At 34.0% G+C, this 21,079-nt stretch overlaps 1 protein-coding gene across 8 annotated transcripts in view; it reads right to left on the bottom strand.

Annotated features, from left to right (window-relative positions):
* Positions 1-986: 986 nt before the first annotated feature.
* Positions 987-21,079, bottom strand: part of Atg4c (autophagy related 4C cysteine peptidase) — a 92,677-nt gene continuing 72,584 nt past the window's right edge. For 3 of the 8 annotated variants that reach the window (XM_013363980.4, XM_021734828.3, XM_013363979.4), the window contains exons 12-13: positions 15,714-15,758; positions 987-2,133 (exon numbers count right to left, since the gene is read on the bottom strand). In XM_013363980.4, coding sequence (XP_013219434.2) covers positions 1,966-2,133; positions 15,714-15,758 — 213 coding nt within the window. In that variant the 3' untranslated portion in view covers positions 987-1,965. Of the gene's footprint in view, positions 2,134-15,713; positions 15,791-21,079 lie in introns of all 8 variants that reach the window. The other 5 variants (XM_013363982.4, XM_013363981.4, XM_040288771.2 and 2 more) reach the window with 4 other exon arrangements.

Here is a 21,079-nt window from a genome sequence, read left to right as displayed (position 1 = left end):
TTCTCAGATAAAGCCAAATTAGCAAGTAAGCAAGATAAATTTATCAGCTTCTTTCAAATTTCATTCATTCATACATATTAATGGATATTTTTTATTATTATTAAATAGTTTTATATGTATATTATTATTCATAATTTGATTCTAAACATTTACTCCAGTCATGTGGATGACTATATTATAAGATTTGTTTGTTCAATATTCTGAACACAGCCTTTTCAATACAATTCAACATAAAGGAAGTTTTTGTCTCCTCTCACCTTATTTTTGTCCAGGTCATTTGTCTCATTCTAAAATTTTACTTACAAGTGCTCCCTAAATAAGCTGGGAAAATAATAAGGCTACCCTATAAATCTAAGCTTTTGCACAGTTCTTGTAAGAGAATACTTATAATTAGTTCTGATCCATTTGAAGGTATGAGTGCTCTCATTTGATGTGTTTATTGTGGAACCCTATGACAACTGCAGCTGTGTGGGAGCAGTAAATTGAAATAGCTAAGATAAAAGGACTGTAGCATATAAAATCTGCACCACTGGCTTCTGTTCCCATACTGCTTTGACATTCTAGGAAAATTAGTACTGGACATAATTTGTCCAGATTTCATCCAAGGAAAAGAAAAATTTTAGCTTTTAGACCATTTATTTCAATTCAATAAACCATTCTCCCTGGGAAATGTCAAATCTGATTTCTCCCCTCAGGCATAGGAAAGCAATGTGCCCACCCTGTTTCAACTTTACATGCAATTCCAAATAAATAGACTCTCCTGATAGAATAGATCAATGGCTTTAGATGATGCAAAATTTTACATCTTTATACTGAGTCACCATTATACATTGAAAACCAGAATCTCTATAAAATAAGTTAATATTTTGCTTTCAGAACAACAATATTATTTGCTATCATTATAAATAAATAGAATTCACTTGAGATAATGATTTTTCAAATGAAAGGATTAAAACAATCCCAACATTAAAACCAAAACAAAGGCATTTTATGTTCTCACATCTTTATTATTTAGTTTATAATCCTGGCTCAACAATAAGTCTTGGATTTTTATATCACAAATTTACCTTTAAGTAACGTACAATGCACTTAAGGCAGATTTACCTTGAAAATGGCCTTGGCTTCTAAACACTAATATACTGCTGTAAACAAACAGCAAAACCAGAGGAGGATCTATTGATATCTTTATGGTACTTATCTTAGATTTAAAAACTGCATATTAAGTTGAATTCTTATAAAATTTCATTCTTGAGATAGGAAGCAAGCACTATTGCTATTTTATAATTTCCTTTATCTGATTTGAATGGATGCAGTTTTATTAATAACATAACCTTTAAATTCATGGGAAAAATCAATTGTTTATATTTACTACTCATAAGACTAAAAAGCAAGCACAAACAAGTAACCATTATAAAATCATATTGCTTGGTATTACCTTAACTCAGAATTCTGCTTATTTATAATTATATGTACATCATAGGTAGCAAATACTATCTAATTATTAATATATATCCAAAATATATATATAGCCTCTGGTTGCACTAATAGCAGGAGGCTTAGGTAGCACTAAAATTCATTCTCTGGTCTTCTGATTATTAATACAAACTGAGTTTTTTTGAAGCTATCTAGTGTATCCAATCTTTGAAGGGGTCCATGCCATAAAACTTTCAGGAGAACAATGGGCTCAGATGCAAGAATGAAGAAAAGGCTTACAGTGAAAGTAGTGTTTCACTAGAGATTTACAGAAATAGGAATGCAACCAGAATTGCTTAATATATATTAGAAAGCAATATTCATTAAATCATTTCTCTTTCAGAAAAATATCTTTATATATTTTCAAATGTTTCATTTTTAAAGAACATACAAAATTAAGATATCTGTGAAAACAAACACTTTCAAATGTACTTGTTCCTCTTCATCTTCCCCTTTCAGTGTTCTTTTCAAAGGGCACAAATGTTCTCTTCTTTATAGTAGGACAAACTCTTCTGTGCTGACTTTTTTTAATCTTTTCTTCTCATCCTCTAAGAAAAGGTCTTCTTCATTGGTTGTGGTAGACGTAATGTCAAAGTCTCTGGAATGACCATTTACAAAAGTAAATAAGGGATATTTCTCCTTAGAAGAAATCTTCAGCATCTGTAAAAGAAAGTACAGAAGATTGCCTTACTGGATGTAATAGGGGACTCTAGAGACTATGACAAAACATAGTGTTTTAGCCTTCTTGTTACCGTCTCTTGTTTACATTAATCCAGTGCTATTATTTTCATTGTTTTGGCTAAAAGATTAAAGTTGAATTAGCAATATATAGTTTATTTATAGTTAAATACATGCTTCTCCATTAAAAATAGTTATATACACAGTCACATCAATGTTAATAGCAGCTCAATTTACAATAGCTAAGCTATGGAACCAACCCAGGTGCCCTTCAAAAGATAAATGGATAAAGAAAAGTACACAATGGAATATTACTCAGCCATAAAAAGAATGACTTTATGACTTTTGCCATAAAATTATCATGCTAAGTGAAATAAACCAATCCCCCCAAATCAAAGGTCGAATGTTCTTTCTGATATGTGGATGCTAACACACAATAAGGTGGGGGAGAAGGATAGAAGTTTAGTGGATTAGACAAAGGGGAAAGGAGGGGGGAAATGTGTTACTATTGACTTTCATTTTTCATTTCAAGAGGAGTCCATCAATTCAGACATTCTACACAATAAAAGCAATATTTCTAGTCACCTTTAAAAAATAAAAAGTTACATATTCACTTCCACCCTATGGGATCACTCCACAAGCAAATATTCTAGTCATATTAGTTTGAAGGCATGTTAAAGAGTTAAGTTGTAATTTTTTTTTTTGGTGGTAGCAATACACCAAAATGGTATTACTAATTATGATAAAATATGGTAAAAGACTGTTTGTTACCCAAAGACAGATAAAATTAAATGGATTCAGAAAGTTCATTCTAATCTCAGTTCTATAATTTACTTCAATGTGACCTTGAATAAATTACCTATCATCTATAAACTGGTAAAAGACATCCAATTTCCCTACTTCAAAAAACTGTTAAAAAGACAAAAAGCAACAATATAAGGTTATGTTTAAGTTTCTTAAAAGATTCCTATGTTTAAAAATATTTTGAGTGAAATATTTCTGCAATAATATAATCAATAAGAATAGTAGTTTTCTCATACATAGTAATATCCACAGTTTACATATTACCTCCTAAAGATGCATTACATAAAAAAAAAGCAACACCTAGAATTTTATGAAGGCACCCACAACTTCTATAGTCTGTAGATTTGGGATTCAAAATTCTTTCAAATATCAACATTCAACTGTACCATCATCAAATTCTTTTTTTTAATAAATATTTTTTTAGTTGTAGGTGGAAACAATACCTTTTTTTAAATTTATTTTTATGTGGTGCTGCGGATCGAACCCAGTGCCTCACACTTGCCAGGCACGCGCTATACCACTGAGCCAAATTATATATAAATATAATCCCAGCCCCAAATTCTTATATATTACATTTATAGATTCTCTTGAAACATGGATAAAAGAAATGGGGTAGCCTAGCATACAGATACAATGTTAAATTTAAAATAATGAGACATTAAATATAAATATATTTTTAGTTGCACAGAAATGAACCACTTAAAATAATCAAGTACTGGGGCTAGAATTGTGGCTCAGTGGCACAGCGCTTGCTTAGCATGTGTAAGGCACTGAGTTTGATTCTCAGCACCACATATAAATAAAATAAAGGTTCATTAACAACTAAAAAACATTTTTTAAAAAATAATCAAGTACTACAAACACTAGAGGTGATAAAATTCTGATCTTATAATTCATATCATGCTGCTAATTTATATATTACTCTATTTTATTTACATCCTACCAAAAAAATGAGAAGGGCAAAAATGTGAAAAATGAAAAATTAAGGCTGGCATCAGATAAATCATCTTTCACCACCAGCCAACAGCTGAACATATTCCAAAACAGTTTGTCATTTTACATTCATACATTCATTTAATGTCATTTGTAAAAGTACAGTATCTATCAGACAAGTATCTGCATAATATCATTTTTAGATCAACACAGTAGAGCTAACATTATCACTTCCTCATTTTTTCTTTCAATATCAAGAGAGAAGTCATTTGAGTTTATTGGTAATGGACTACTCTGCTCATCAATATGATTCAAATCTGGGCCCCAGAAAAAATGATAGAAAGAAAACATTTACCCTTTAATTACAAAATACACCTACTTTTTGCAAACCCTCTAGCAATGTAAGACCTCCTTATGCATAATAATTATTCAAGCTTTAAAAATGATATTTTTTTCAATTTTTCTGAGTTTATTAAAATATTTAAAGACTATCAAATGAAAAATATATTAAAGCTTTATCCAAATTAGTCTACATCAAAACCTGGAAACATCATTACAGCATCTTTATTCATGATCTCCCAAACATGGATGTAACCAAGATGTCACTTAGGTAATTTAGTAGGTGAATGGATAACTAAACTATGATAAATTCAGACAATGGAATATTATAAGAGAGAGAGAGAGAGAGAGAGAGAGAGAGAGAGAGAGAGAGAGAGAGAGAGAGAGAGAGAGATGAGAGATCAAAAGACATGTAGAAATTTTAAATGCATATTATAAAATGAAAAAAATAATCCAAAAGGGCCAAATATTGTTTGATCCCAACCATATGACCTTCAGGAAAAGGCAAAATTATGGAGACAGTAAAAAGTACGGCTGGGGGAGGGAAAGATAAACAAGCAGAGCTGAGAGAATTTTTATGGCAGTGAAATTGTTCTGTATGATTCTATGTTGATACATATTTCTATATATTTATCAAAACCCACTGAATACACAACACACAAAGTGAACCCAATGTGTACTGTGAACTTTGGGAGATAATGATGTATCAATATGAATTCATCAATTATAACAAACTTCCATGTTGTGGAATATTAACAATGGGGGAAAAGGTCTGTGGAAACTCCATGTACCTTCGTGAAATTTTGCTGTGAACCCAAAACTCTAAAATAGAAAGTCTATAAAAACTATATTAACATAGTTGAATAGAATCAGCACACAAACATGATATGACAAGAATGATGTGATTTTAAGGCAAATAAAAGTGGAAATGCCAAAGGAAGAAAATATTAGTTATCTCTTAATGAAAGAATTAGAGGTTTTTTTCTTTTTTATACTTCTTGTTTCCAAACTTTTAATACGTATCCTATAAAACAGTAAAAAAATATTTTTAGCTGGGCACGGGGGGTGTGCGCCTATAATCCCAGTGGCTCCAGAGGCTGAGGCAGAGGATGACGAGTTTAAAGCCAGCCTCAGCAAAAACAAGGCACTAAGCAACCCTATCTCTAAATAAAATATAAAATAGGGCTGGAATATAAAATATAAAATAGTGGCTAAGTGGTCAAGTACTCTTGAGTTCAATCCCTGGTACTCCCCCAAAAAATTTTTTTTAAGTTAAGATAACTGAATTCACTACCTCATTATTACTTTTCAAAAGGGACCTCACTGGTTTACCAGTCTAAACTGTTCTGTTTTAATAATATAACTAAAAGTACATTGAAGCTTAACTTCTTTCAGGAGTTCAAATATTTTATCATACTTTTCCTATGTACTGATATGAGAGGTTTCAGAATTTACAAAGGAAAAAGCTTGAGGATGGAAGTTAAATGATTTCACACAAAGTTACTAGTTGGAGAGTAAAGAAATAGAACCAGATGATTTCTCTCCAAGCCAAAACCTTGTCCATTAGTCTCTTCCACCATACATGTAAAATTATACCAAGTAGAGAAGAGTCTATATCCATATGGGCTATATGGGTATACACTATACTGGAGCTATATCCTACATAAGGGTTAGGTTCTAAAGTCAGCCCATAATGTGCAAATCAAATATAGTCAAAATCACTTTTAAAAAGCCCTTCCAATTATTCAAAGAGTAGCATGCATAATCTTATTTATATAATCCTGTTCAGTAATGTGTAAATTCATACAATATATAGTAATGTCTAGCACATAATAAAGAGTATACATGGGAAATGTATTTTTCATTGCAAGAGTTCCATAGTTGAAGTACAATAGGTGTACAAGTAATGTTTACTCCCTTGTATCTCCTCACTACTCAACTTAAATCCTTTTACCTTTCACGGTGCTAAAAACATTTCATTCTATCCCTCAAATTAAAAAGCCATTAATTAGTTCCTATTCTCTTTTTATTTCTAACAACAATCTAAACTCCTGAGCATTACTTTCTTAAAATAGCATTTCCCTTGATTTTTTCAATATTTTGCTTTCCTGTTTCTCCTCCTATTTTCTGAATGATTCTGTTCCATCTCCTCCTCCACTGACTCCACTTATGTCCACATCCCATAATGTAGATATAAAATAGTTATTGATTCTTTACTTTCATTGTATATTAACTCATGCTATGTTTTCTCTCTTAAAAACATATTATCTGCTCTCAACTTCAACCACTTCTCCCCTAGGCTTTGTTATCATCTATGTTTTATAGATGAGGGGACTGAAATATTGAGAGATTAGATGACTACCTTAGGGTCACACAGCTAGTAACTGACAGAGCCAGGTTTGGAGCATGGGCAATCTGGTTCTAATATAACTACTATTTTAAATGCCTCCAATAGTAAGTAGAGGCACACTGCAATATCTACTCAAATCAACCATTCCAAAATAAAACTATCATGTCTTCCTCCAAAAATTAATTCCTTCTGGACTTCTTTGTTTCTATCAATGATGTTACCCTTCAGACTTTTCTATTTTTATCAGATATTTTTGTTGCAAGTGACAAACACACACACACACATACACACAAACAAAACTATTAACAATGGTTTTAAATAACAGACATCATTTTGATCACATAACAAGAAGGCTGACATTACTTGATTTGTTTGATACCAGCATAACAGTTTCTGCAGGTTTCTTGACCTTCCTCTCATCATCACAAAAAAAAAAAAAATTGCTAAAATCCTATTGCATTCAAGAGACGGGCAGATGGATGAAAGAAGAGTGACAGCATGCATCTACATGCCATTGTATCTGGAGAACATCCCAGAAACTTCCACCACGTGTCCACTTATATGTCACTGACAAAGCTATATCTAAATAACTGGGAGACTAGAAAAAATAAATATTTGGGTGGGCACACTGTTATCTCAAACACAATTAGGATTCTCTTAGCAAAAAAAGAAAAAAAGCTGGGCTGGGGATGTGGCTCAAGTGGTAGCGCGCTCGCCTGGCATGCATGCGGCCCGGGTTCGATCCTCAGCACCACATACAAACAAAGACGTTGTGTCCGCTGAGAACTAAAAAATAAATGCTAAAAATTCTCTCTCACTATCTCTCTCTCTCCTCTCTCACTAAAAAAAAAAAAAAAAAAGAAAAAGAAAAAAAGCTGAGTGTTGAACAATGGAATTTGTATACCATTCAGAAATGAGAACAAAGATAAAAATAAAATAGGTTTAGGCTGGGGATGTGGCTCAAGCAGTAGTGCGCCCGTCTGGCATGTGTGTGGCCTGGGTTCGATCCTCAGCACCACATACAAAGATGTTGTGTCTGCCAAAAACTAAAAAATATTAAAATTCTCTCTCTCTCTCCTCACTCTCTTAAAATAAATAAATAAATAAAATAAAACAGGTTCATGTGATAATGAAAGAGAAAGGCTTTTTTAGTTTATATAGTCAGAAAAGGCCAAGAAGAGACCTGAAGGACAATGAAGTGACAGAAATAAAAATCCAAGGTGAAAAGTATGCTAGGTAGATAAATCAGCTGGTGCAAAGGCCCTAGGGCTACAGCACACTGAATAGGTTCAAAGAAAAGAAAGCTTAATGACAGAGGAAAGGAGTAAGTACACAAAGGCCAGATCACACAGGCCCTGAAAAGCCAAATTAACAAGTGGTTTACATTCTACTGTTCCCTTATATGTTCTACCTCACAACTATTCTACCATAAGTTCCTCATAACATTCTACCTTCATGTTTCTACACATGATGTCTTTGTCATCTATTTATTCATCCTTCACTCATCCTGACTGTGCAAATGCTAATCAGTCCTTAAAGTTCCAGCCCAAGTGCCACTGACAACTATGTCAGTCTTCAGTGATCACTTCCTTCTCCAAAGTCCTGCAGATTCATGTAGTACAGTGTATGGGTTACTAGCAAAAACTATGCAACTGGATAATTTCAGTTCAAAACCTGGTTGATAATTATTAACTGTGTGACCCTGGGCAAGTTACTTAACCAGACTATCTCATATTCCTTAGCTATAAAATGTCAGTAATGATAGTATCTATCTGAGTTGTTGTGTAGATTATTTCACTTAATATATGTAAAGTATTTAAAGGATTGCCTGGCATCTAATATGTTGGCATTTATAACTCTTGTACAGTCATTTATCTTTAATGTCTATTTCGTGTCTTCCCAATACAACAATATGCCTCTGAAGATTTGAAAAGAAATGAGAGATTTCTGAAAGAAAATTATCCCTCATATTTTACTTGGAGAACAGAACTAGAAGGAGGACCTCTAGGAAACAATCATGAATATAAGCCTGAAACACAGTAACTTCAAAAAGACATTTTTAAAAAGAGACAGTGCACTCCAGCCCACATGGATTCTAGAATCTCAGTAGGCCCGGTTCACCCTTCCCCCGGCAGGACAGATGCTGCCAGAGCCTAGCCTTTGGCTCAGGACCACCCCTTCCTACCAGTAGACTATGCCTGGAGGTCAACCTCAGAGGCCCAGATACACCCACTCCAATTTATGCAGGTCCCAGACACAGGATGCAATAGCAGCCATTGAGGGACACCAACAGGATCTGGAAGCGCAACATCAAGGTGAGGTACAGGCAATCTGCACGGGTACTACAAGAATATAGGGAAGAAACTGTAATATCTCAGATCCACACTGCAAGAAAGGAAGATACACAGACAACATGAAAAAACAAGGGAGGAAAGTGACCCCAAACAAACCAGAACACTATAGTAACAGAACCTATGGGCAGCAAAGTTGATGAAATGTCAGAGAAGGAGTTCAGAAGGTTCATAATTAAAATGATCCGTGAATTAAAGAATGACCTAAATGAGCAAATACAAGCCAAAATTGATCATTCAAACAATGAGATAAGACAGTAAGTACAGGTAGCAAAAGATTACATACATCAAGAGAGAGAGAGAGAATACCTGAAAGAAAAAAAAACAGTCAGAAATACTTGAGATGAAGGATACAATAAATCAAATAAAAAACTCAATAGAAAGCATAACCAACAGACTAGATCACTTGGAAGAAAGAACTGTCAGATAATGAAGACAAAGTATACAATCTGGAAAATGAAGTTGATCACACAGTGAAGATAGTTAGAAACCATGAACAGAACATCCAAGAATGATGGGACAGCATCAAAAGACCAAATCTAAGAGTTATTGGGATAGAGGAAGGCTCAGAGTTTCAAACCAAAGGAATGCACAATCTCTTCAATGAGATAATATCAGAAAATTTCCCAAGCATGAAGAAAGATTTGGAAAACCAAATACAAGAGGCTTACACCAAATGTACAAAATTACAATAGATCTACACCAAGGCACATTACAATGAAAATGCCTAGCATACAGAATAAGAATAGAATCTTAAAAGCCCCCAAGAGAAAGGAATCATATAACATACAGGGGAAACCAATTCGTATCTCAGCAGATTTTTCAACCCAGACCCTCAAAGCCAAGAGATTGTTGAACAACACATACGAAGCTCTGAAAGAAAATGGATGCAACCAAGAATCTTATATCCAGCAAAACTAAGCTTTAGATTTGATGATGAAATAAAAATCTTCCATGATAAACAAAAGTTACAAGAATTTACAACTAGAAAGCCTGCACTACAGAACATCCTCGGCAAAATATTCCAGAAGAGGAAACAAAAAACAATGATGAAAATTAGCAGAGGAGGGGTTACACTAAAGAAAAATCTAATCAGAGAGAAACTAAGTCATGTTAAATACCAAAAATAAACAAAAATGGCTGGGAATACAAATCATGTCTCAATAATAACCCTGAATATTAATGGCCTAAACTCACCAATCAAAAGACATAGACTAACAGATTGGGTCAAAAAAAAAAAAAAAACCAACAATATGCTGCCTGCAAGAGACCCATCTCATAGGAAAAGACATCTACAGACTGAAGGTGAAGGGTTAGGAAAAATCCAACCCACTAACATGGACTGCGAAGCAAGCAGGTAGCATCCATCCTCATATCAAATAAAGTAGATTTCAAGCTAAAGTCAATCAAAAAGGATAAAGAAGGACATTACAAACTGCTCATGGGAACCATACACCAACAAGACTGAACAGATAAAAATATATATGCCCCAAACAATGCAGCAGCTATGTTCATCAAACAAACTCTTCTCAAGTTCAAGAGTCAAATAGACCACAACACAATAATTTTGGGTGACTTTAACACATCTCTTTTATCACTAGATAGATCTTCCAAACAAAAGCTCACCAAAGAAACTATAGAACTCAATAATACAATCAATACCTTAGACTTAACTGACATAATCAGAATATTCCAACCTTCAATTGGGGAATATACTTTGTTCTCAGTAGCACATAGACCATATACTATGCCACAAAGTAACTCTTAGAAAATATAAAAAAGTAGAGATACTACCCTGCATTCTATCAGATCATAATGGAATGAAATTAGAATCAATGATAAAATAAGAAATAAAATCCACTCCAACACCTGGAGACTAAATAATATGCTACTGAATGAACAATGGGTTACAGAAGACATCAAGGAGGAGATTAAAAAGTTTTTAGAGGTGAATGAGAACACAAATACAACATATTGAAATCTCTGGGACACTATGAAAGCAGTTCTAAGAGGAAACTTTATTGCATGGAAATCATTCCTTAAAAGAAGAAAAAGTCAACAAATAAATGACTTAACACTACATCTCGAAGCCCTAGAAAAATAAGAACAAATCAATACCAAAAGCAGCAGAAGACAGGAAATAATTAAAATCAGAGCTGAAATCAATGAAATGGAAACAAAAGAAACAATTGAAAATATTGACAGAACAAAAAGTTGGTTCTTTGAAAAAAAAATAAAATTGACAGACCCTTAGCCACACTAACAAAGAGAAGGAGAGAGAAAACTCAAATCACTAACATACATGATGAAAAAAGAAATATCACAACCAACACTACAGAAATACAGAAGATAATTAGAAATTATTTTGAAAACCTGTACTCCATTAAAAATAGAAAATATCAAAGGCATCAACAAATTTCTAGAGTCATATAATTTGCCCAAATTGAATCAAAATGATATATACAATGTAAACAGATCAATTTCAAGTGATGAAATAGCAGATGCCATCAAAAGTCTACTAACAAAGAAAAGTCCAGGTCCAGATAGATACACAGTGGAGTTCTACAGGACCTTTAAAGAAGAACAAATACCAATACTCTCCAATTTATTTCAGGAAATAGAAGAAGAGGCAGCACTTCCAAACTCATTCTATGAAGCCAATATCACCCTGATTCCAAAACCAGGCAAAAATACATTAAGAAAAAAAAAAAAAGAAAACGAAAACTTCAGACCAATATCTCTAATGAACATAGATGCAAAAATTCTCAATAAAATTCTGGCAAATTGCATACAAAAACATATCAAAAAGATCATGCATCATGATCGTGGGATTCATCCCAGGGATGCAAAGTTGGTTCAAGATACGGAAATCAATAAATGTAATTCATTACATCAACAGACTTAAAGATAAGAATCATATGACATTTGACAAAATATAGCACCCCTTTATGTTTAAAACACTAGAAAAACTTGGGATAATAGGAATATGTCTCAATACCATAAAGGCTATCTATTCTAAGTCCCAGGCCAACATCCTAAATGGAGAAAAATTGAAGGTATTCCCTCTAAAAACTAGAACAAGACAGGGATGCCCCCTTTCACCACTTCTATTTAACATAGTTCTTGAAACACTGGCTAGAGCAATCAGATAGATGAAAGAAATTAAAAGGATACACATAGGAAAAGAAGAACTCAAATTGGCACTATTTGCTGAAGATATGATTCTATACCTACAAGACCCTAAAAGTTCCACCAGAAAACTTCTAGAACTAGTAAATGAATTCAGCAAGGTAGCAGGATATAAAATCAACACCAATCAATCAAAGGCATTTCTGTATATCAGTGACAAATCCTCAGAAAGGGAAATGAGGAAAACTATCCCATTCTCAATAGCCTCAAAATAAATAAATAAATAAATAAATAAATAAATAAATAAATAAATAAAATACTTGGGAATCAACTTAACAAAACAGGTGAAATATCTATATAATGAACATTACAGAACACTAATGAAAGAAATCAAGAAAGACCTTAGAAGATGGAAAGATTGGGCTGAGGCTGTGGCTCAGCGGTAGAGTGCTCACCTAGCACGGGCGGGACCCGGGTTCAATTCTCAGAATCACATAAAAATAAAGGCATTGTATTGTGTTCATCTACAAAAAAAAAAAGATTCATTCTCATTCCCTCCCCCTCCCACTCCCTCCTCCCCCCCTCTCTTTAAAAACAAAAAAGAATATGGAAAGATCTACCTTGCTCTTAGATAGGCAGAATTAATATTATTAAAATGACCATACTTCCAAAAGCAATATACAGATTTAATGTAATTCCAATCAAAATCCCAATGACATTCCTCATAGAAATAGAAAAAGCAATTATGAAATTCATCTGGAAAAATTAGAGACCCAGAATAGCTAAAGCAATCCTTAACAGGAAGAATGAAGCAGGCGGCATCACTATACCAGACCTTAACTACAGAGCAAGCGTAACAAAAACAGCATGGTATTGGCACCAAAACAGAGTGATAGCCCATTGGTACAAAATAGAGGACACAGAACTAACCCACAAAATTACAATTATGTTATATTAGACAAAGGTGCCAAGAATATGCATTGGTGAAAAGATAGCCTCTTCATCAAATGGTGCTGGGAAAACTGGAAATCCATATGCAACAAAATGAAATTAAACCTTTATCTCTCACTATGCACAAACTCAACTCAATATGGATCAAGGACTTAAGAATACAACCAGAGACCCTGCGTCTAATAGAAGAAAAAGTAGGCCTTAATCTCCATCATGTGGGATTAGGCCCCAACTTCCTTAATACAACTCCTTTGGTGCAATAATTAAAATCAAAAATCAATAAATGGGATGGACTCAAACTAAAAAGCTTCTTCTCAGTAAAAGAAACAATCTGTGAGGTGAATAGAGAGCCTACGTCTTGGGAGCAGATCTTGTCCCCTCACACATCAGAAAGAGCACTAATCACTAGGGTATATACAGAACTCAAAAAGCTACATACCAAAAAGAAAAAGAAAAAAAACAAAAACAAAAAACCCAATCAATAAATGGGCCAAAGACCTGAAAAGACAATTCTCAGAAGATGATGTATAATCAATTAACAAATATATGAAAAAATGTTCATCATCATTAGCAATTAGAGAAAAGCAAATCAAAACCACTTGAAGATTTCATCTCACTCCAGTCAGAATGGCAGCTATTATGCATACAAACAACAATAAGTGTTGGCGAGGATGTGGGGAAAAAGATACACTCATACACTGTTGGTGGGACAGCAAATTGGTGCAGCCAATATGGAAAGCAGAACAGAGATTTCTTGGAAAATTGGAAATGGAACCAACATTTGACCCAGCTATCCCTCTCCTTGGTCTATTCCCAAAGGACTTAAAAAAAAGCATACTACAGGGACACAGTCACATCAATGTTTATAGCATCACAATTCACAATAGCTAAACTGTGGAACCAACCTAGATGCCCTTCAATAGATGAATGGATTAAAAAAATGTGGCATATATACACAATGGAATATTACTCAGCAATAAAAGAGAAATAAAATCATGGCATTTGCAGGTAAATGGATGGAGTTAGAGAAGATAATGCTAAGTGAAGTTACCAATCCCAAAAAACCAAATGCTGAATGTTTTCTTTGATATAAGGAGGCTGAATCATAATGGGATAGAAATAGGGAGGATAGAAATATATAGATGAACTCTATATAAGAACTCTAGATAGGGCAAAGGGATTGAAGGGGAAGGGAGGGGACATAGGGTTATAAATGATGGTGGAATGTGATGATCATTGTTATCCAAAATAGATGTATGAAGACACAAATTGGTGTGAATATACTATGTATACAGCCAGAGATATGAAAAATTGTACTCTATATATGTAATAAGAATTGTAATGCATTCAGCTGTCATATATAAATTTTAAAAAATCTGGGCCGGGGTCATGGCTCAGCGGTAGAGTGCTCCCCTAGCACATGCAAGGCCCTGGGTTCGATCCTCAGCACACATAAAAATAAATACAGATATTGTATCCAACTAAAAAAAAAATATTTAAAAAAATAAATAAAAAATTTAAAATTTACATAAAAAAAAGACATTTGGGCTGGGGATGTGGCTCAAGCAGTAACGCGCTCGCCTGGCATGCACAGGGCGCTGGGTTCGATCCTCAGCACCACATATAAATAAAATAAAGATGTTGTGTCCATCGAAAACTGAAATGTAAATATTAAAAAATTCTCTCTCTCTCTCTTTAAAAAAAAGACATTTACCAAAATAAGTGATGGTGGGCATGGAAAATCATGTTTCACTGGAGCAAATGAGAATGTTTATCCTAGAAGAGGAGGCAAATTTACTCTCTTTCTCTATGAGACTACCTAGTAAAAGTCACATAGAGGCTGATTCCAACCCAGTATAAGAAAGATTTTTTTTTTTTAACAAAAGGATCTGTCTGAAAATTTGAAATGACTTTCAAATAACATCCTTAGTTCATGACTAAACTGTAATAAAGATTAGTAAACTGTCTGTATTATGGATTAATGTATATTTAAGAGACTATAAAACATACGAGTTACTGCTTGAGGTCTGAATCTGAGCACTACCATGTATTGGTTGTGAACTTTCTAATACTAAACCTTTTGAAATGTAAAATTGTTTATCTGTAAAATGGATGTAACAGTACATACCACAGGTGGTTTGTATAGACTGAGTTAATGTATATAAGTGTGTGTATAATGTACTTAGAACAGTACTTGACCTAAGGTGAGGACTCAAAAAACTACTAGCTTTAGATCGAAAAATCTCTTAAGATCCCTAGGATTTAATGGCTATAATATAAATTTTTTTTTCTGTAGCTAGAAAATATATGTACTTTTTTTCCTGCACTGACATCCATTCTAGAAATAAATGAGTAATTTCCTAATACATTTTTATTTGCAACTTTCTGGTCCCAAACATCAGCACTTTTAGGTAATATGCTTATCACTGAAAAAGAATATCTTATTTGATACAGGCATTAAAAAGAGAAGACGATATGAGATTAAAAAACTACCTACATCATTTACAAGACCACAGAGCATAGGAACTATAATCTAAGTTTGTGAGTGGGGAAGGAGTTGTGTTAGGTTATCTATGGAAAGTAAACAAGTTCATCTCACAGAACTTGGAGAGGAACAACGCAAAAAGGTGAAAGACATCATGGATAGCAAAGATGAATACATAGATGAAAACAAGGAAAGTAATTAAAAATTTTCCAGGTCCTACCTTGTAATCAATATTCTTCTTTACTCTCCTTGAGCCATCCATCATCTAGGAAAATAAAGATTTATTCTTTGGGAAAACTGAAAAAAGATATAGGCTTTAGTACACTAGGCACAGTGATGACTCCAGAAGGTAAAAAATAAGCATCAGTCTAAAAAACTAAACTGCAGGGCCCTAAGCATCCTTCACTTTCTGTTCCTGGAGATCCAAGAGGTAACAAATTCCATAAACAGGAGATGGCAGAGCTTCTCTCTGAGAATGCAATACACACACACATACACACACACACACACACACACACACACACACACACACACACATAGAGAGAGAGAAGAGACCACTACTTATTCATCTGTGGGGGTGACCCAATTAAAAGGCAAGCTCACTACATAATCATCCTAGTATTAAAGTCACCAGCTAAAAAGCCATGTTCAAACACACAGAGCTAATACTCAGCTTCTTAGTGCCCCACTCTTGAATACAAAAAGACCCAGAAGATCACCAGTCTTTAATGAGAAAAGCAGCTAGTGGAAAACCAGAAGGTTCTAAGAAAAAGCAAAAACAGCAGCAACAAAAAAAAGCAATGATCTAAAAGGAAACATAACAACAACAACAACAACAAAAAAAAAAACAGAAGAAAACTAAAAAATTACTATAATTAATTTCCTCAGGGAAATGAGAAAATACATCCTCAAAAAAGAATACTATGAAAAAGGAATAATAGTACAAATAACACCTAAAATATATATTTATAACTGAAATTTGGGAACAATAGAAGAGTTAAGAAAATTTCCCAGTACAAAAATATGAAGATAGGGAAAAATTAGAAAAGCAATTAAGAAGGGCCAACAATTGTGTAATAAGAGCTGCAGAAAGAAAGAATAAAGAAAACAAAAGAGGAATTCATGCCTTTCTTCTGTGTGTGTGTGTGTGTGTGTGTGTGTGTGTGTGTGATGTTGGAGACAAACCAGGACCATGCCACAAGCCAGGCAAGTGAGCTATATCTGCAGCCACATCCTTTTCTTAGGAAGGTACTAGAAAGTATACTTTTTTAGAAAGTATGCTTTTGCAAAAGAAGGAATAAACTAAAAGATAAGAAGACAGGAGATCCAATATAGGAAAGTAGCATTAGGTAGTTCCAAACTTGCAATTCTGTACCAGACCTACAGAGCAGTTAAGACTGGAGTGAAGAGAAACAGGAAGAAGTCAGTCACCAGAAAAGAAAGAAAGGAAGGCAAAAAGATATGATTCTCCTACATTTGTACTTAGTTATAATTTACTGCTAGGTATTTGTATGATAAGACTGGATGTTTAGGAAAAAAATAAATATGTACAGAGAAAACTTAAAGATAAAAAAAGGGGAAAGGTTAGTGCTAAGTCCAAGAAAAATGAAGATTAGGGAAAAAACTGCAATCATAATACATTATGTGATTAGTGAACTAATTAGTGTAATCAGTAACATTACAATGGCATGATGTGAACAGTGAATAGCAATTTAGAGTCTGTGCTACAACTATACTTGGGAGTCTGGCTGGAAGGAGAAATGAAGAGAAGGGATATAAAAAGAGAGCTAAATCCCTGCAAGAGGATACTAACAATATCAAAAGTGGATTAATTAAGAAATTATAGACTATCTCTGAAGAGGTACCCTTTGGAGTAGGGAATAACATGGCAAGGTACTCCTGATTTTCAACATGAGCCTTTTATTGCAATTTTACTTTTTAAAATGTGTGTACTTTAAAACTGAGGCACCTGCCCTTCCCAGGAATCTGGGTAGAAGAAAGGAGAGAAGACGGGGAAAGAGAACCCAGAGTCCATAGGATTAAGTTCTTTAATCAAAAAGAAAGGGATTGGAGGGCCGGGGCTATAGCTTAGTGGCAGAGCACTTGCCTAACATGTATGAGGCACTGGGTACAATCCTTAGCACTGCATAAATAAACAAAATAATAAAATAAAGGCATGCTGTACATCTACACAAAAAATCTAAAAAAAAAAAAAACACTAAGATGGGGACAGGGCATTTGGGGGAACTGGCTGGGGAAAGTAAAGTTTAATGGTGTTTTGATTTTAATTCCATATCATTCATTACTTTGTTCTCAAGTAAAGAAGCCTGGGACACAATAGATAGATTTTTAAAAATAATAATACTTATGGAAATGGTAGGAAACCCTCAATGTTACACAAAATTACATATAAGAGGTTGTGAGGGGAAAGGGGAGGGACAAGGGAGAGAATTGAACAACAGCAGATGAGGTAGAGAGGGAAGATGGGAGGGGAGGGGAGGGGGGATAGTAGGGGATAGGAAAGGTAGCAGAATACAACAGTCACTAATATGCCATTATGTAAAAATGTGAATGTGTAACCGATGTGATTCTGCAATTTGTATTTGGGGTAAAAATGGGAGTTCATAGCCCACTTTAGTCAAATGTATGAAAGATGATATGTCATGAGCTTTGTAATGTTTTGAACAACCAATAAAAAATAATAATTCTTGCCTTAGTTAAGATTACATTTCAGTGAAATAACAGAATGTGTGCATATATGATATAGTAAAATATATACACACATGTATATATGTGTGTTTGTGTACATTTAAATGAATGATAGTAATGTATGTTAAAGAGAAAAACAAAACAAGGAAGAAGGTTAACTACAAATATACAAAGGATGGCCAGGGGTGGACTAGGAAGGTGTCCCTTGACTAAAGACCTGAAAGAAGTGAATGTCTGTAGGAAGGAAACAGAGGACACCTATCATTTCCAAGGAGACTAGTGTGTCTGAACCTGGGAGCTGGCAGGAGAGTCATAGGAGATAAGGTCAAAGAGTTAATGGGGTGGGGGGAAAATTCCATTTAGATTCCCTTAATCCCTTAAGAATTTATAAGGGTATGGACTTTTATTCTGAATGAATTGGAAAGCTACTGTAAGATTCTGAATAAAAATTATTAATGCAATCTTAGTTACATTCTAAACAGAGTTGTTCTGGTGGCTGTGTTGATAACAGACTGTGGGTAGTGCAGGGGCAATAAGGAAGCTATTGCAATAATCCCAAGGAAGATGTAGTAATGTATTTTGAAGGTAAGATGATAGGATTTGCTGATGCATCAGACAAGAAGTGCGAGATGGAGAAAGGGGATCCATCCAGTTTGGGAGATGAACATCCAGAAAATCAGTTGTATAAGTTTTTATACCATAATCGAATTCTGCTCATTTGTTTTATTTTACTTGAGTACTTTTATAATTCACTTTAATGTCAAATTTTATTTGTATGTATATAAAATAAAATATACATATCCCTTTCTATAAATAGTTCTCATGAAGTAAAATTCTAATAAAATATAGAAATAGAATTAATTTTTATATTATAATTTAGAAACGGGTCTTTTTATTTAATAGTCTCATATTATAGCTTAAAGGAAATACCTAAACAAGTATTTTTATAAATATATTTATTAGGAAGGTCAAGATAGAGTTAACCCTACCACCAAGAACAACCATTAGAAAGAGGTAGATAAATGATTGTTGATAAGCATCTGAGAGCTATCAAGACAAGTAAGTAAAAATCTGAAAGAGATGAAATAGATTAAGAAATGATACAGGAAAGAAGACAATGGAAAAAATATCTTTAAGGTACTGAAAGAAAACAATTGCCAACATGGAACTCTAAATCTAGTGAAAATATCCTGCAATACTGTGTTAGTCAGTGACTGCTATGACAAAATACGTGAGAAATTCAACTAAGGAATGACTTTTTGGTCCCAGAAGTTTCAGTCTATGGTTGGCTGGTTCCACTGCTCTAGGCCTGTGGGAAGGCACAGCATCGCAGTAGAGAGGGTTTGGTGGAAAAGAGCTGCTCACCTTATGGTGGCCAGGAAGCAGACGGAGGGAGAGAGAGGGATGGGGAAGGAAGAAACTAGGAACAAGATACAGTCCCCAAGGATTCATTTCCTTCTACTAGGTTTTACCTCGTACAGTTTCCATTACCTCATAATCCTCCCTTCAACTATGAATCCATCCATAGATTAATCCATTGATAAGGTTACAGCTCATGATCCAATCACTTCCTAAGAGTCCCACTTCTGAACACTGCTGCACTGGGGACCAACCATTCACACATGAGCCTTTGGAAGACACTCTAGATCCAAACCATAATAAATACTAAAAAAGCAGGCTCTCCTCTTCCCTTTCCTCCCCATATAATTCATTCTAAGCCACTAGATGGGCTTTTGCCTGGGCAAAGGAGGTATCCAATCCAGGACGCAGGGAGTCTCTCTGGCTACTAAATACACTGAAAGCTGACTGGAACTTGGTAGAAATCACCTTAATCAAGTGATTAAAGTTAACTTCACCAATAAAAAGACAAATCAAGTGCCAATCAAGGAATGCAATGAGAAGAATATAGCATTCCCCTCTGTGATACACCAAAAATGTAGAACCTGAAATTCATGAGAAAATATCAGATAAACCCAAACCAAGGAGACAATCTACAAAATTTTCAAGTGTCCTCTTTTTAAAAAAAGTGTTCTGTTTTCTCAGAAAAAAATCAAGGTCACATAAAAGTCAAGAAAGAAAAGAAACTGATCTAGATTAAAGGAGACTCAAGATATATAAATGCAACATATTCTGAACTGGATTATTTTGCTACATAGAGCATTACCAGGATAAGTGGTGAAGCTTGTATAGTTTTTGAAGGGTAGAAATGTACTATGTGACTTTCCTGATTTTGATAGATAACTGGACACCAGGTATTAACTAACTCTCAAATAGTACAGTAAAGAATTATATGTATTACATTTTCAACTTTTCTGTATATTTGCAATTGTTTCAATATTTTAATGAAAGCAAAATAAAGATACAGTCAAACAAGCAAAAACAGAGAGAATTTTTCACCAGCAAAAAGCACTAAAAGAAATAATAATGAAGAAAAAAAGAAATAATAATGAAAGGTTTTCAGAGAGAAGCAAAATGAGAAGAAAGCAGAATAATAAAGAAAGGAATAAAGGGCATCAGAAAGGGTAAGGTGACTATTAAATAAATGCAAGAAATTTTAATCCTACAGGATTCAAACTGTTGACAACAAAGCACAAAAAAAATTAAATGCAAGAAATTATTAGAAATAGAGGGACATAATGATTATAAAATGATTCAAAGCAACAGGAAGGACTAACAATTCTAAATTTGTATGTGACCAATAATATAGCCTCAAAATATATTAAACAAAGGGCCAGAACAGGAGAAATTGACAACTCCATAATCACAATTGGAGACTTTTATCCCCTTTCTTTCAGTAACTTAAAAAACATGTAGGAAACAGGCATGGTGGTGCACCGCTCTAATTCCAGTTACTCAGGGAGACTGATTCAGGAAGAT

This window comes from Ictidomys tridecemlineatus, chromosome 11 (assembly GCF_052094955.1).
Source record: "Ictidomys tridecemlineatus isolate mIctTri1 chromosome 11, mIctTri1.hap1, whole genome shotgun sequence".
Classification (NCBI taxonomy): Eukaryota; Metazoa; Chordata; class Mammalia; order Rodentia; family Sciuridae; genus Ictidomys; species Ictidomys tridecemlineatus.
This window is presented reverse-complemented; position numbering and strand designations above follow the sequence as displayed.